Source organism: Citrus clementina, unplaced genomic scaffold (assembly GCF_000493195.1).
Source record: "Citrus clementina cultivar Clemenules unplaced genomic scaffold, Citrus_clementina_v1.0 scaffold_9, whole genome shotgun sequence".
Classification (NCBI taxonomy): domain Eukaryota; kingdom Viridiplantae; phylum Streptophyta; class Magnoliopsida; order Sapindales; family Rutaceae; genus Citrus; species Citrus x clementina.
This window is the reverse complement of record NW_006261964.1, coordinates 3,914,509-3,928,725: the sequence shown is the minus strand read 5'-3', so window position 1 is coordinate 3,928,725 and position 14,217 is coordinate 3,914,509. Positions and strand designations below refer to the sequence as shown.

General features: G+C 36.5%; 3 protein-coding genes across 3 annotated transcripts; 2 read left to right on the top strand and 1 right to left on the bottom strand.

Annotated features, from left to right (window-relative positions):
- Positions 1–2,629: 2,629 nt before the first annotated feature.
- Positions 2,630–6,282, top strand: LOC18032274 (homocysteine S-methyltransferase 3). Its single transcript, XM_006419937.2, has 7 exons — positions 2,630–2,942; positions 4,261–4,317; positions 4,417–4,643; positions 4,993–5,122; positions 5,306–5,509; positions 5,693–5,764; positions 5,950–6,282. Exons 1-7 carry the CDS (start codon positions 2,766–2,768, stop codon positions 6,121–6,123), a joined length of 1,041 nt encoding a protein of 346 aa, XP_006420000.1. The 5' UTR covers positions 2,630–2,765; the 3' UTR covers positions 6,124–6,282.
- A 2,065-nt stretch (positions 6,283–8,347) lies between these two features.
- Positions 8,348–10,933, top strand: LOC18032543 (pentatricopeptide repeat-containing protein At3g22690). Its single transcript, XM_006419935.2, has one exon. The coding sequence runs from the start codon at positions 8,399–8,401 to the stop codon at positions 10,931–10,933; it is 2,535 nt and encodes an 844-aa protein (XP_006419998.1). The 5' UTR covers positions 8,348–8,398.
- Positions 10,934–11,011: 78 nt separating this feature from the next.
- LOC18032617 (protein RDM1) lies at positions 11,012–14,105 on the bottom strand. Its single transcript, XM_006419933.2, has 3 exons — positions 13,783–14,105; positions 13,055–13,261; positions 11,012–11,803 (listed from the first exon to the last, which is right to left on the bottom strand). The coding sequence occupies exons 2-3, from the start codon at positions 13,203–13,205 to the stop codon at positions 11,391–11,393; spliced, it is 564 nt and encodes a 187-aa protein (XP_006419996.1). The 5' UTR covers positions 13,206–13,261; positions 13,783–14,105; the 3' UTR covers positions 11,012–11,390.
- Between the last annotated feature and the right edge of the window lie 112 nt (positions 14,106–14,217).

The window sequence follows — 14,217 nt, the reverse complement described above, 5'->3', positions numbered from 1 at the left end:
AGTTTAGAATTTGGATGATAAAGCTTCATGTTTAGGTTAGAACTTAGAAATCCTCACACGACATCTAACAAGAGCTAGTTTGATAACTATCAAGGCAATACAGCTGTGAGGCCTAATAACATATTGTTTGCCAGTTCGTGTTCTTTTTAAAGTAAAGATGTTACTAAAACACAACAACTGCAATTACAATACATAAAAAATTGTTTTTTTTTTGGTATGTTAGTGTATGCAAATTTGTGATTTTTTTTATTTTTTCTTGGTAGTTAAAGTGAGGATGTCCTCACTAGTCTTTCTTCGTGCACACGTGCAGTTCACACTGGTGTAAGTGACTAAATTACTTCACATTGTTGTGAAAGTCATTTACACCTTTATGAAAATGGACATCTATATATATATATAACAAGGACATTCTCAATTGAATTTTCATTTCATTTCATTTGAAAAAAATTATCTTTTACATTTAATCCATTAGTGTTTTATTAAACATGGATAGATTTGATACATGATAATAGCTTTCAGACAGAGTGTTAGAATAGAAAAATTCATAAGATAATGAGCTATTGATTTCCCAGCTATCTCATTTTTTTAAAATGAGGATGTTCTCATTAGAAAAATTATATATGTGCTGACATCTACATGAAAAATTCATCCAAACAGAGTTAAAAGAACCCCCCCAAACAAAAGGTACTGGATCTTTGTTTTTTTTTATCTTTTAGTTTTGTTCGCATTTTAGATTCATTCTAACATCCGCATATGAGCACCACTATATATATAGTTATTCTCTAAAGAGGATGTCTGATATCTTTACTTTGTTAAAGCGAGGATGCCATTAAAATGTAAAAAAAATACAGATTTCACTATGTTATAGGCTGTGGTTTTTTTAATCTATTGGTGCATTAAAATACGTATTTTTTTTTATCTATTAGTGACATTTGCAGGTTTAAGAGACATACTTCTAAACACAAGTTTAATCAAAATTACAATTTTCTCTCTCGTCACTTTAATGTTTAATTCTCTTTGTTCTTTTATTTAAGATTTTCTCTCTCTTATAAATCTTATAAATTAATAAATGGAATAATTAAAACCATCAAAATTAACTTACTTATATAATTAGAAACTGGCATTTGTATTTGATTTTGAGGGCAACAACTGGAGATTCACCAAAATTCAAGGTATTGGCTTGTCTTCTTGTTCCTGGGGCATGTCAAGTTTTGAAAAGAGAAAATTTCAGTTACTTTTTAACGCAAGGCTTTTATCCTGTAAAAGTATTGCATGTACCCTAGCTATGATCTTTGCTATACTACTACACCTGAAGCTAATGCTAATGCTTATGCTTATGCTGATGGTTTCTTGCCGTCAATGGTAATCCATTTCGATGGAGCTGACCTTTTTTTCTGGATAATAGTTCCGTGACGGGGTTTGCTGACGTAGGAGATAAAATTGAGATAAATATTGAAAGAGATGAGAAAGATGGAGTATTAATGAGAGGATTGATTATATTATTTAAGCGGGCGAGAAAAGAATGGATAATGATTTTTTATTATTAGAGGCTCATTATATTAATTTGTCAGTTTTTAAAACTAAAAGAAAAAGACATGTCAGCTTTAATCTTAATCATTGATTAGTTTTTAGCTTTAATTTAATAGAGTAAAAACTTGTGTTTAAATTTTTATTTAAATATATGTCTCTATAACCTGGCCTATGTATACATATATTAATAAAAAAGAAACCGACACAATTCAATGGACAAAGTCAATTTACAAAGACTTTGCATTATCGATGCATTAATTAAAGTTAATAATTTTAACCGCTTTTTATTTATTTATTTATTTTTGTTTATTCAAGTTCAAATTTTAACAATTTATACCCATATTTTAGATAAATATACACGGGCACGCACTAGTAAACTTGAATCTTAGGTTGATATTCTTTAAAATAAATAGTACACTAATAATTTATGTTAGGGTAATATCTTTAGAGTTTATTCTAATGGATAGCTAATTAATAGTTTCAGAAATAGACATTTGAATATTAATGAACCGTTATTTTAATGGAAGAATTCTTACACTTATAATAATAAAAATAAGAGTTCGAACAATTTCTTCCTCACGACTCAAATATTAGAAAGGATTTAAGCAGTTATTAGAAAGAATTTAAGCAGTTTCCCCAGCTTCAAAAGATGAATGTACACGTCACGAGGAGATTTTTCAAAAAATATGAGAATTTAGAATTTAGCAGCAAAACTCAAACTGTCTAAATATTTAATGTTTATTTTTAGAGTAATGATACAACCACAAACTCTTGTACAAACTTATTTTGTACAAACTGACGTGTCATTAATTCATTGGTTGAATAAAAATATAAATTAATAAAAATAAATCATGTGGGCCAAGTTATATTTAATTCAATTAATCTTATCATACCACATCAGTTTGTACAAAATAAATTTATACAAAAGTTTGTGGCTGTATCATTACTCTTTTTTTTGAGACGGTAAGGGTCTAATCGTCAACTCAAGACAAATTTTGAGAGTTTGCGGACGAGAGGGGCAAAACGGTAAGTTGGCACAGCCTCTTCCCCCTATAAAATGTATGGGAACCGTGCATATGACAAAATTAGTTCTGCTTTTCAGTGTTTTGTTATCAGCTGTTCCAGTTTATCGAAACAGACAAATAAAGAACAGCGGTACCAAAAGCAACAAGAAGCTGGCTAATTGTCTGCATTAACTCAAAACTGCTACTCCTGCTACTACTATAAAACAGAAAATGGTATCGGGAAGCAACGGAACCACCTCATTTATGACTGATTTCCTACAAAAGTGCGGCGGTTACTCCGTTGTCGACGGCGGCTTTGCCACCGAACTCGAACGCCACGGCGCCGACCTCAACGACCCTCTTTGGAGCGCCAAGTGCCTCGTCTCTTCTCCTCACCTCGTCAGAAAGGTACCCTTTATAACTCTCTCTCTCTCTCTCTCTCTCTCTGTCTCCATTCATATGTACGTATTGATTAGTTAGTAATATATGTTCATTTATTTAGATTTTTTTTTTTTGGTTCATAAACTTTCTTTATATTTTAGATTTTTTTTTTCTTATAACAACTGATTTGTTTTGACTTGAATAATGATCTTTCTTTGTTTAGTACAAGTATCTTGCAAGATCTTAACAACTTTTAGGAAAGTAATAAATTTTGATTTCTTGAAAAGTCTAGGAAATTAACTTACATGTTAATACATTTTTTTTAATTAATAAAAATTATCACAGCACAAATAAATGAATGAATAAATAAATAGATTATTAAAATAATGCTGTCAAAACAGAGAAACAGAGCATGTAAGATTTGATATGGGAGCATGTTAGATGTGGCATATAGATACAGAGTCTCTTATCTTCAAATCTGACAGTGACGTGGAGGCTACGTATATTACCATGTCCATCTCAGGGGCTTTGTGTGCTGAAATCCCATGTGAGGTTCTTGTGACAGTTGTCTATTTCATGCAACTTAAATGATATTAGATTGCTCTGATTTGTCGAATAATTTATTTACCCACTGCTGAAATGGTCTGTTATTTCTTTTTCTTTTTTATCTGTTTAATCTTTAATTTGTAATCGAATTTTTTGGTTCTGTTGTACAGTATATACTTTTTATTTTGTTCAAAGGAATAAAGGATATAAAAAGGATTCTAAGTAATTGAGTATAAAAAATTTGAAAAGTATAATGTGAATTCGAGTATGGATTTGCACGTGTTTATTGCTTATACATTGAGAAAAAAATAAAAAAATGGTATGTTTCTTGCTTGTGAAAATGAAACAAGTACAACAAAATGTGAAACACACACACACCAAATTGATGACTTTGACATTAAGAGAATGTGAAACACCCCTTAACAATTTTGATGGCAATAGATAAAGATTTGACTAATTTCTTTGAAATTCTTATTTAACTTTTGAGGTACTTATACAGACATGTTATATGTTTTTGAATTTGGGTAATGCTTAGTTAATTTCGACCAAAATGCTTTATGATTGTTGCGGACCATTGTTTCTAACAGCTGCTTGGAGTCTAGGCTCTAGGTAATCACACAAAGGAATACCTTGAGAAGAAGGGTTGGCCTCAAAATATTCTTCTTGTGTTATTTATATAAAACCACGATGGTGGGATTGTTAATTTAGAGGGACTTTCAAATTTATTTTTCCTTAGTGCATATAAAGGCAGCTTAATTCTTTTACAAGCCTCACTATTCTTAATTGATAAATGTAACAGGTTCATCTAGATTATCTTGATGCTGGAGCAAATATAATCATCACTGCATCATATCAGGTACCCGCCCATATTCCAGCATATATGGGAGTGACTTTTTTCTTGCTTTGTTTACTCAAAAGAAATAATAATATTTGCTGTCTCTTCAATTCGATGCAGGCCACCATTCAAGGTTTTGAGGCAAAAGGATTCTCGACAGAGGAAGCAGAAGCTTTGCTTAGGAGAAGTGTTGAAATTGCATGCGAGGCACGCGAAATCTATTATGACAGATGTATGAAAGATTCTTGGGACTTCACAGGAAGTGGAAGGATCTCAAGTCGTCCAGTTTTAGTTGCTGCTTCTGTAGGCAGTTATGGGGCTTATTTGGCTGATGGGTCTGAATATAGGTGAGTTAACTTGGCAATATCCTGTGTAAATACATTGCATTTGTTTAACTTGGCAAAATCCGGTGTAAGTACATTGCATTTCTTTAAGCATTGATTGTACCTATACCTCACAACTTTGGCTGAGCACATGCTTGCTATTACATTTGTAATTTATGCACAATTTATCTCTTCAGTCTTCAGTTTGACTTGATTACATGTGCCCAGTGGAAAGAGAACAAGTTTTTTTTTTTTGGGGGGGTGGAGGGGGGGGGGGGGGGGTGGGTGGAGGGGGGGAGGGAATTGAACACTGTTATCTGAAATGATATCTTTGGTAATAACATCTCTGTTTACTGATTATCTTCCATTGCAGTGGGGACTACGGCGATGCAGTTTCTCTGGAAACATTGAAGGAGTTCCATAGGAGGAGAGTACAGATTTTAGCCAATTCAGGCGCTGATCTAATTGCATTTGAAACCATTCCGAATAAGCTGGAAGCCAAGGTATTTTCCAAATATGTCGTAATTAATCAAAGGAAAATGCTTCTTAAAAAATTTGTTTGATATTTTGCATTTTATGGAACTATGATTGGTATAAATATATGCTGGTGGTATAGTCAAGCAAGCAAGCATGTATTTGGAGAACATTCAGTCTGGCTGTGGTTGATATTGCTTGATACCATGCAGGCCTATGCTGAGCTTCTTGAGGAAGAAGGAATAACTATTCCAGCATGGTTTTCTTTCAATTCTAAGGATGGAATTAACGTGGTTAGTGGTGATTCTATATTAGAGTGTGCCTCAATTGCAGATTCATGCGAGCAAGTTGTTGCTGTTGGAATTAACTGTACATCTCCTCGATTTATCCATGGACTCATACTCTCCGTTAGAAAGGTATGATCCTTGAGGTTGATGCTTGCGTATGTCTATAGTCAATTGGACTGATCAACTTTAGAAACAGCTGGTATATCCTCTCGTGTTCATGTAAAATGATTTCCCATGGCACTGTAAGCAAGTCTTGTTTTCTTAACAAATTTAGCTATTCAGATTATATATTTTTGCTGAATAATCTTGCAGGTAACTAGTAAACCTGTAATCATATATCCAAACAGTGGCGAGACCTATAATGCTGAGCTCAAGAAGTGGGTGGTGAGTTTCAGCCTGCACTTTTTTCCACTTGAATTAATATTAAATCCATTTGCTTCTTGTCGTCTCATAAGCTTCTTCAGCCGTTGAGCCCTCTTGATTCTGAAACATTCTATCTACGATCAGCATTCTTCTTCTTCCAATGGTACATGTCATCTCTGTTCTGAAGAACATGTATTATGTTGCAGGAATCAACTGGAGTAAGAGATGAGGACTTTGTCTCATACATCGGTAAGTGGCGTGATGCGGGGGCTTCTTTATTTGGTGGATGCTGCAGGACTACACCAAATACAATCAAAGCCATATCCAGAGTTCTATCCAACAAATCTTTGCCATCCGCAAATTTGAACATTCAGATGTAGATTGTAATGAGTTGCGGAGGAGATAGTTAAAATCAGAAAATTTCCCTTTTCAGGTCTTTCAAGTCCTAAGTGGGCAGTATAATGTAATGATTACGTTCTCAATGTACCGCATAATATGAATAAAATTTTCTCCTTGGCTTTTATTTTGACGTGGAGAAAGAAACAACTGCGAGAGACTGCATGCTCTAACTCTTTGCATATTAACTTGCACGCCTTTACTGAGTCACTTGCTGCAATTAATTTCTTTGAATGTGTGACATTGATTGGCACTTTGATTCGTGCAAGACAAAGGAAGATGGAGTGGGCGAGAGCGATGGATCAAAATATCAACAATTCTTTCCTAAACGTCATGTTCATGACGTCTGTTCACCGGGGATCGAATCGAGTACTACCTCTTTAGAGCATGAATGACAAGTCACACAAGAAGTGAGACTATACTAACACGTCCTACATTTTTTATTCCGGAGACAATTATGTATGAAATGTTGCTCTGAAATAAGTCAACCTACGGTCTTTCTGAGAGAAACTACAACACAGCCTGCCGTTTTGTTTCCTCTCTCTCTTGTCTCAGCTTTTTTTTTCTCTCTCTCTCCTCTCAGCTCTCTCTCATTCTTCTTGACATTTAGCATTTTTGTTAAACCGAAAATTCATAGACATTTACAAGATAACCGACACTGAAAACTGTATGACTCCTCGTGGAAAAGTTAAAATAATTAGACATGTCGTACATTAATTATTTGATAAAACAACTACCGGAATATGCTTCATAGTGTCTGACATGTCGTATGGTTTAATTTCATGTATGATTATATGTCGTACATGTTGGCGGCGGAAAACCCGACAGGTGAATGACACAAAAGGAGCATTGGTGTGATTGATCCGTGAAAAACAGCTTTCTTGGCCGATGTGATCATTTCTTGCTTTACTTCAGAAGAATCCGCTCAGCACGTGAAAGCATTGATTCCAATGCTCTTTTTTCCTTGTAACACAAGTAATTTGTTGGATATGTGACAGACGATTTGATTGACTGTGGTAATGGGTACCCTTGAAAGAGTTATTGAAGCTGATGGAAGTTATCAGATTGAAGTTAGCGGGAGTCAAGTTCCGTTTCAGAGACTTCCTGTAGATATTGTTTTGGAAATATTACTGCAGCTGCCTTTTGAGTACCTTGGACGACTCAAGTGCGTAGGAAGCGCATTCAACTCACTTCTGAAGGATCCCCACTTTGTTAGAGAGCATCATGCTTCAATCACCAAGTGCAAGGAAGGTAATGAATGTCACTGCCTTGTTCTCTCAGAGAGGCACAAGGATGCTGCCGGCTTTAGCTCGGTGTTTCACAAAGATGATGCACAAAACTACAAGTAAGGTCCCTTAAACATCCAGAGACTGTTAACTTCAGATGTACCAAGCTTTCAAATTCATGTTGTGGCCTTGCGTGCATAATTAGCACAGTCCCCTAAAAGACCGTTTTTATATGGAATCCTACTACCAGTGAATATAAAAATCTACCAACCGGATCTCTTGGTAGTCCTGTGATGGCTGATATATATGCAATTGGGTTTGACACCCTGACTGATGATTTTTAAGATTGTAAAATTCCGTTATATTACGGAGGATTATCCGTTAATCTTCAGCTGTTTGAAGGATATCTTGCGTTGCATGTGATTAACAGTTGTTGGCACATACAATCCAGACGATTAAACATTGACGGAGGTTGAGGGCCGCCCTCGCCATATGTTTGTCCACAACACAGAGATTCCTTAGTTTACAAGTCTTTTTTCGCCTAGTGGTGGCTACCCTCTATATACTGGGGAATAATTATTCATCAACTAGATGAAGGAAATAAGAGTTTTAATTACTTCTAACTCTAGTATGATATCTGATGTACAATCTTTTGCAACCCCTTTTGCCCTAAATTAAGCTGTCATTTTTCCTTGCATTTCGCTTTTAAGCCACGCACATGATAAATTGCTATGATGATTAAAGTATAGTATTCGTATCTTTTGGGATTGATTTAACTAATGGTCAATTTTTTCAGCAAGACTTAACGGCCGCTTGGTTCATAATTCTTTTGTTTAATGCTGGCAAGTCTGCGCAAATATGTTTGGAAAAAATAGGATTAGAGTGCGAAGGACGAAAATTCACACGTCATACATGTTTGCGGTCGAAAAGCCGACAGGTCGTCCGCAGATGGATGCCTATCATAAACAGTATATAACCGAGGCCTGCAGCTGAAGGCCAAACTAGTACTATAGTCTATACACAGCAGCAAGCAATGGCTTTGACTCTAAATCCATCTCCTCTAGTCTTAGCAACACCAACAGTCACAACTCTAACCAACCAGCACAAAGCCAAAACCACACCGAAAGACTCTCCTTCAATTGGGTCGCTGAAAAACTACAAAACTTTAAACGAACTCAAGCAACTTCACTGTCACATATTAAAGCAGGGCCTAGGTCACAAACCCTCTTACATTTCCAAGGTTGTTTCTACATGTGCCCAAATGGGCACTTTTGAAAGCTTGACTTATGCTCAAAAAGCGTTTGATTATTACATAAAAGATAATGAAACTAGTGCAACTTTGTTCATGTACAATTCTTTGATTAGAGGTTACTCTTGTATTGGACTTGGTGTTGAAGCTATTTCGCTCTATGTTGAGTTGGTTGGTTTTGGTATTTTGCCTGATAAGTTTACGTTCCCATTTGTGTTAAACGCGTGCACGAAGAGTTCAGCTTTTGGTGAGGCGGTTCAGGTTCATGGAGCAATCGTCAAGATGGGTTTTGATAGAGATGTGTTTGTAGAGAATTGTTTGATACATTTTTATGGCGAATGCGGTGACATTGTTGATGGGAGAAGAGTGTTTGATGAAATGTCTGAGAGAAATGTTGTGTCTTGGACTAGTTTGATTTGTGCCTGTGCTAGAAGGGATTTGCCTAAAGAGGCTGTTTATTTGTTTTTTGAGATGGTAGAGGAAGGTATTAAACCCAATTCTGTTACAATGGTTTGTGTTATTTCTGCTTGTGCCAAGTTGCAAAATCTTGAATTGGGTGACAGGGTGTGTGCTTATATTGATGAGTTGGGAATGAAGGCGAATGCTCTTATGGTGAATGCACTTGTTGATATGTACATGAAATGCGGTGCTGTGGATACTGCAAGACAGCTTTTTGGTGAATGCAAGGATAGGAATTTGGTTTTGTGCAATACAATCATGTCAAACTATGTGCGGTTAGGCTTGGCAAGAGAAGCACTTGCCATCTTGGATGAGATGCTATTGCATGGGCCAAGACCTGATAGAGTTACTATGCTATCTGCAGTCTCAGCAAGTGCACAGTTAGGTGATCTTCTATGTGGTAGGATGTGCCATGGTTATGTTTTGAGGAATGGGTTAGAAGGTTGGGATTCCATTTGTAATACTATGATTGACATGTACATGAAGTGTGGCAAACAAGAAATGGCATGTAGAATCTTTGATCACATGTCAAACAAGACTGTGGTGTCATGGAACTCTTTGATTGCAGGACTTATTAAGAATGGTGATGTGGAGTCAGCTCGTGAAGTTTTCAGTGAGATGCCTGGGAGAGATCACATATCTTGGAACACTATGCTTGGTGGTTTAACGCAAGAGAACATGTTTGAGGAAGCAATGGAACTTTTCAGAGTGATGCTGAGTGAGAGAATCAAGGTAGATAGGGTGACAATGGTGGGCGTTGCATCTGCTTGTGGATATCTAGGAGCTCTTGACCTCGCCAAGTGGATCTACGCTTACATTGAAAAAAATGGAACTCACTGTGATATGCAGCTTGCAACAGCCTTAGTAGACATGTTTGCCAGGTGTGGTGATCCTCAAAGAGCAATGCAAGTGTTCAGAAGAATGGAGAAAAGAGATGTGTCTGCCTGGACTGCTGCCATTGGTGCAATGGCCATGGAGGGAAATGGTGAACAAGCAGTGGAACTTTTTAATGAGATGCTAAGACAAGGGGTAAAACCAGACAGCATAGTATTTGTGGGAGTATTGACAGCCTGCAGTCATGGTGGATTAGTGAATCAAGGCTGGCACCTTTTCAGGTCCATGACAGATATCCATGGAGTCTCCCCACAAATTGTCCATTATGGATGCATGGTTGATTTACTTGGCCGAGCTGGGTTGTTGGGAGAAGCTCTAGATCTCATTAAGAGCATGCCAGTGGAGCCTAATGATGTAATTTGGGGATCTTTGTTAGCTGCTTGCCAGAAGCACCAAAACGTTGATATAGCAGCATATGCTGCTGAAAGAATAACTGAACTGGATCCTGAGAAGTCGGGGGTTCATGTGCTTCTATCAAACATATATGCATCAGCTGGAAAATGGACAAATGTTGCAAGAGTGAGGCTACAGATGAAGGAGCAAGGAATTCGTAAATTGCCTGGATCAAGTTCTATAGAGGTTAATGGAAAAGTTCACGAGTTCACTTCTGGTGATGAATCTCACCCGGAAATGAATAACATTTCATCAATGCTACGCGAGATGAACTGCAGACTCAGAGATGCTGGCTATGTTCCTGACCTTACTAATGTTCTGCTTGATGTTGATGAGCAAGAGAAAAAGTATTTGCTGAGCCATCATAGTGAAAAACTGGCTATGGCCTTTGGACTGATCAGTACAAGTAAAACGATGCCCATTCGTGTTGTTAAGAATCTACGACTGTGCTGTGATTGCCACTCATTTGCCAAACTAGTCTCAAAAGTATATGATCGGGAAATTATTGTCAGAGATAATAATAGATTCCACTTTTTCCGGCAAGGGTCTTGTTCTTGTAGTGATTTTTGGTAATAAGAAAAAGAAGATGTGTATATATATATATATATATAGAGAGAGAGAGAGAGAGAGAGAGAGAAGCGATCAGGTGATCAAGCCCTTGTATATCATTGTTATGCTAATGTCAACTTAGTCAGTTATTCATACATCACCCTACAATTACGAGCCCTCTGTCCAAGAGAATATCAGTTAATATTAGATCAAGGAACCAACATCCGTGCGAGGAGACAACACTAAAGACAGCAGTTTATTTAAAGAAATAAAGAACTTATTGATGTTTTTCATTTCAAATTGATGTCAGTACAGATTCTAACTACACTAGAAAAAAATGAAAGCCAGGCGAATGAAAATTGATGAGTCTCTCTTCTGGATGCAGTTCGTGAATCTGTACCCACATTGACGAAATTAAAGAACATCCGACACTCAGCACCCAGGCAAATGAAAACCGACAAGTCTCTCTTCTGGATGTGGTTCATGACTTCACAGGACTTGAGGACTTGGTGGAATCTGGAGACTTGGGGGAATTCAGGGTAATAGAATCGATAAACACATAATGCATTGGATCTGAAAGCCAGAGTTTGGCTAGATGATGATGACATGAGGTAAGCCGGTGAACTTCTTCAATGAGCCAGACGGTGGCTTCAGCTTTACAAGGATGGACTATAGAATCCAGCGGCTTGTGTTCATCCTCAGTGCCAAATCTCAACTGGTCCCACTGCTTGAGGTGAATATTAGTGAGGTAGTGCAAGGGTTGCTCATACAATTGCTTAATAGAGTTGCCTAATCCTACCCATGAGGTAAACGGGATAATAGAACTGCGTTGTGTTGGGATTGGCAGCTGCTTCATGTACTCCTGATACATTTCCGCTCTTCTGAACAATGAACCTGCATGAAAGCATGTTCACAACAGTGACTTTAGAGAGTATGCTGAATCTAAGTAAACTGTGAAAGCAAATCTACAGTAAGCAAGGAATAAATGTATTGAACACAAAGCACAAAGAATGAGAAACCGCAAAAGTGATGTACACATTATGGCAACTACAAATGGAAATTATATATTAGCTAAAGAAACTATGTCTGAGATACCTTCTAGCATCAAAAGTTATACAAGCATACACAACTTTGCCAACTACTATGACCCAAACAAATTTCTTTGACATGGTCATTAAGCTTCTGAATTGCATTCCTCTTTTGAGTAAGTGGCTAGGAAACTTATTCGACAAAGCATATGCTCAGTATATGATATAAATGACACAAAGGAAAACAGCCTATTTTGTAATGGAAACATCCTAAATTTCATTTTAAAAAGTGAGAGCAGAGTAAGAATCTATTCGGTCCTTAGCCACTTCTCAGCAGATTTCAAAATGCAAAATTGCCGGCTGACAATTCATACGACTGATGTTACACTGAATCCAAAAGGCTATTAGAACTCCTCCATAGAAAAGATGACATTCTTACAGAATTTTTCAACACTACAAATCCAAAGTACAAGAAGTTGCTGTGTGCAACACAGGAGACAACAAGGCTCAATCCAAAGCTACACATCGTACTGTCATAAGTGCCAAGCTCATGAACACCTACTTATAAAATTAGTACAAAGCACTGAAGAGATTCTAGAAGGGGTTCATTTGTAAGTAATCCTAAGGGAATCCTACTAGATCTAAGAGATCTCGTAGCCATGAGACTCGAGACACATTGGTAATTCTTTACATCTCCTGTCTACAGGTTTTCATTTTACTTGACAAATCCTATATAAAGGATTGCAGTAGTTACATTCATTCAGAAATATAAAAGATTCTCAGAGCTCTCTCATTCTCCCATGGGCTATTTCTGTTTTGATTTGCTGTACTTAGTCTTAGGTTAGTATTGCTTACCTTTTTCATTCAATCCTTGGCATTTTTGCTTTTGGATGTTCTCAACTTCAAGTGAGAAACAAAGGCAACTGTTGAAGGAGAGTAGTGTAAGATTCTGCTAACCCGGAAAAAGATTTTTAACAACAATAATGGATAATACTTGTGCCCTAGCAGTTTTCCCAGTAGTTTCCTTATTTTAAGTGACTTTTTAATGATCTAAACTAAAGAAACAGTAATCAGATAATGCAAAACGAAGGTCCTGAATCCCACCAAGTAGAAATACCTTCAGAAGTTAATTCTTTGGTAGGTTGATCAATTGTCATATCATTGCTTGACTGTCGACCATCAAGCCCATTGTCAGCATCTCCATCTGAAGCAGAATCATCTGATGATATAACATCAACCTGATCACCCCACGGCATTGGCCTCTTCATAGCTGATTATTAGTCAAAGACAACTGAAGATCCTTATCACAGGAAGCCTGGGCAAGCTACAATAAAAACAAAACAACAAGAAAAGTTAGCCAAAAAAAAAGGATAAAACTGCACCCATCAACTTATAAGCCTTAGCGGCAACATATTAGCAAATCAAAACATTACAAATGACAAATGCTTTTGCAGTCAATTCACCATCTTCCGAAATCAAATTACACAAGAAACAGCAACAAAATAGACAAAATTACAACAAATAGCAAACTTAAGTATTTCAGTTAAAACTTCACATTTCATAACTGTATCAAACGATAAACAAGATTACTCGAGAACCCATCTTGGGTTTCACAATTCTCAGCTAATGGAATCTTTTCTAGTCATTTTCTCTTATAAACAGAAGAAATACCACGACCCAATTGGCTAAACTAAGTTTGCATACATAAAAGATACATACATTAATGGATAAATTAGCCTACTCTAGAACCGTTCTTGGCTTGAAATTTAAACAAGAAACACATAAACAGTTAAAGAAACAACATAAACAGAACATGCAGTGAAATAAATTAAAATAAAAACTTACATCGAGATAGGAGAATCTGGGGTTTTGTGCAATGCTGCATGTAAGAGAGAGTATGCTTGATACTAAATTTTTTTTTTCCCCCTTAAATTTTCCTTTGGTGTAGCTACCCAAGTGGCATAAATTTGCAGGAGAGGCAGCAAATTTCAAGATAGAGTTATCTGAGTTTAATTACAAGCTTAAGGGTGTGACTAGGCGAAGAAGAAAACGCACAGAATTGATCGTGTAAATCAAAGTCAGCAGCAGTTAAATTAAAAAACCCAACACGCTGTTAATGGATCCAAGTAGTATCCAACTGCTTCATTTCATGTACTTGTATTGGACTCTTTTAGAGATCAATAGTCGAAGGTGGGGTTATTTGCACTGTCAACACTCTTGTTTTAATAAAATAATGTATTACAAAACTATTTATTATTTAATTATTAATAAGAATAATTT

Bases quoted from the DNA above. Each gene is read 5' to 3' on its own strand.
- LOC18032543 (XM_006419935.2), top strand. From the start codon at position 8,399: ATGGCTTTGACTCTAAATCCATCTCCTCTAGTCTTAGCAACACCAACA.
- LOC18032274 (XM_006419937.2), top strand. From the start codon at position 2,766: ATGGTATCGGGAAGCAACGGAACCACCTCATTTATGACTGATTTCCTA. The intron at 2,943-4,260 runs GTACCCTTTATA...TAAATGTAACAG, and splicing joins CTCCTCACCTCGTCAGAAAG to GTTCATCTAGATTATCTTGA. The intron at 4,318-4,416 runs GTACCCGCCCAT...AATTCGATGCAG, and splicing joins TCATCACTGCATCATATCAG to GCCACCATTCAAGGTTTTGA.
- LOC18032617 (XM_006419933.2), bottom strand. From the start codon at position 13,205: ATGAAGAGGCCAATGCCGTGGGGTGATCAGGTTGATGTTATATCATCA. The intron at 11,804-13,054 runs GTATTTCTACTT...GCTTTCATGCAG, and splicing joins CAAAGAATTAACTTCTGAAG to GTTCATTGTTCAGAAGAGCG.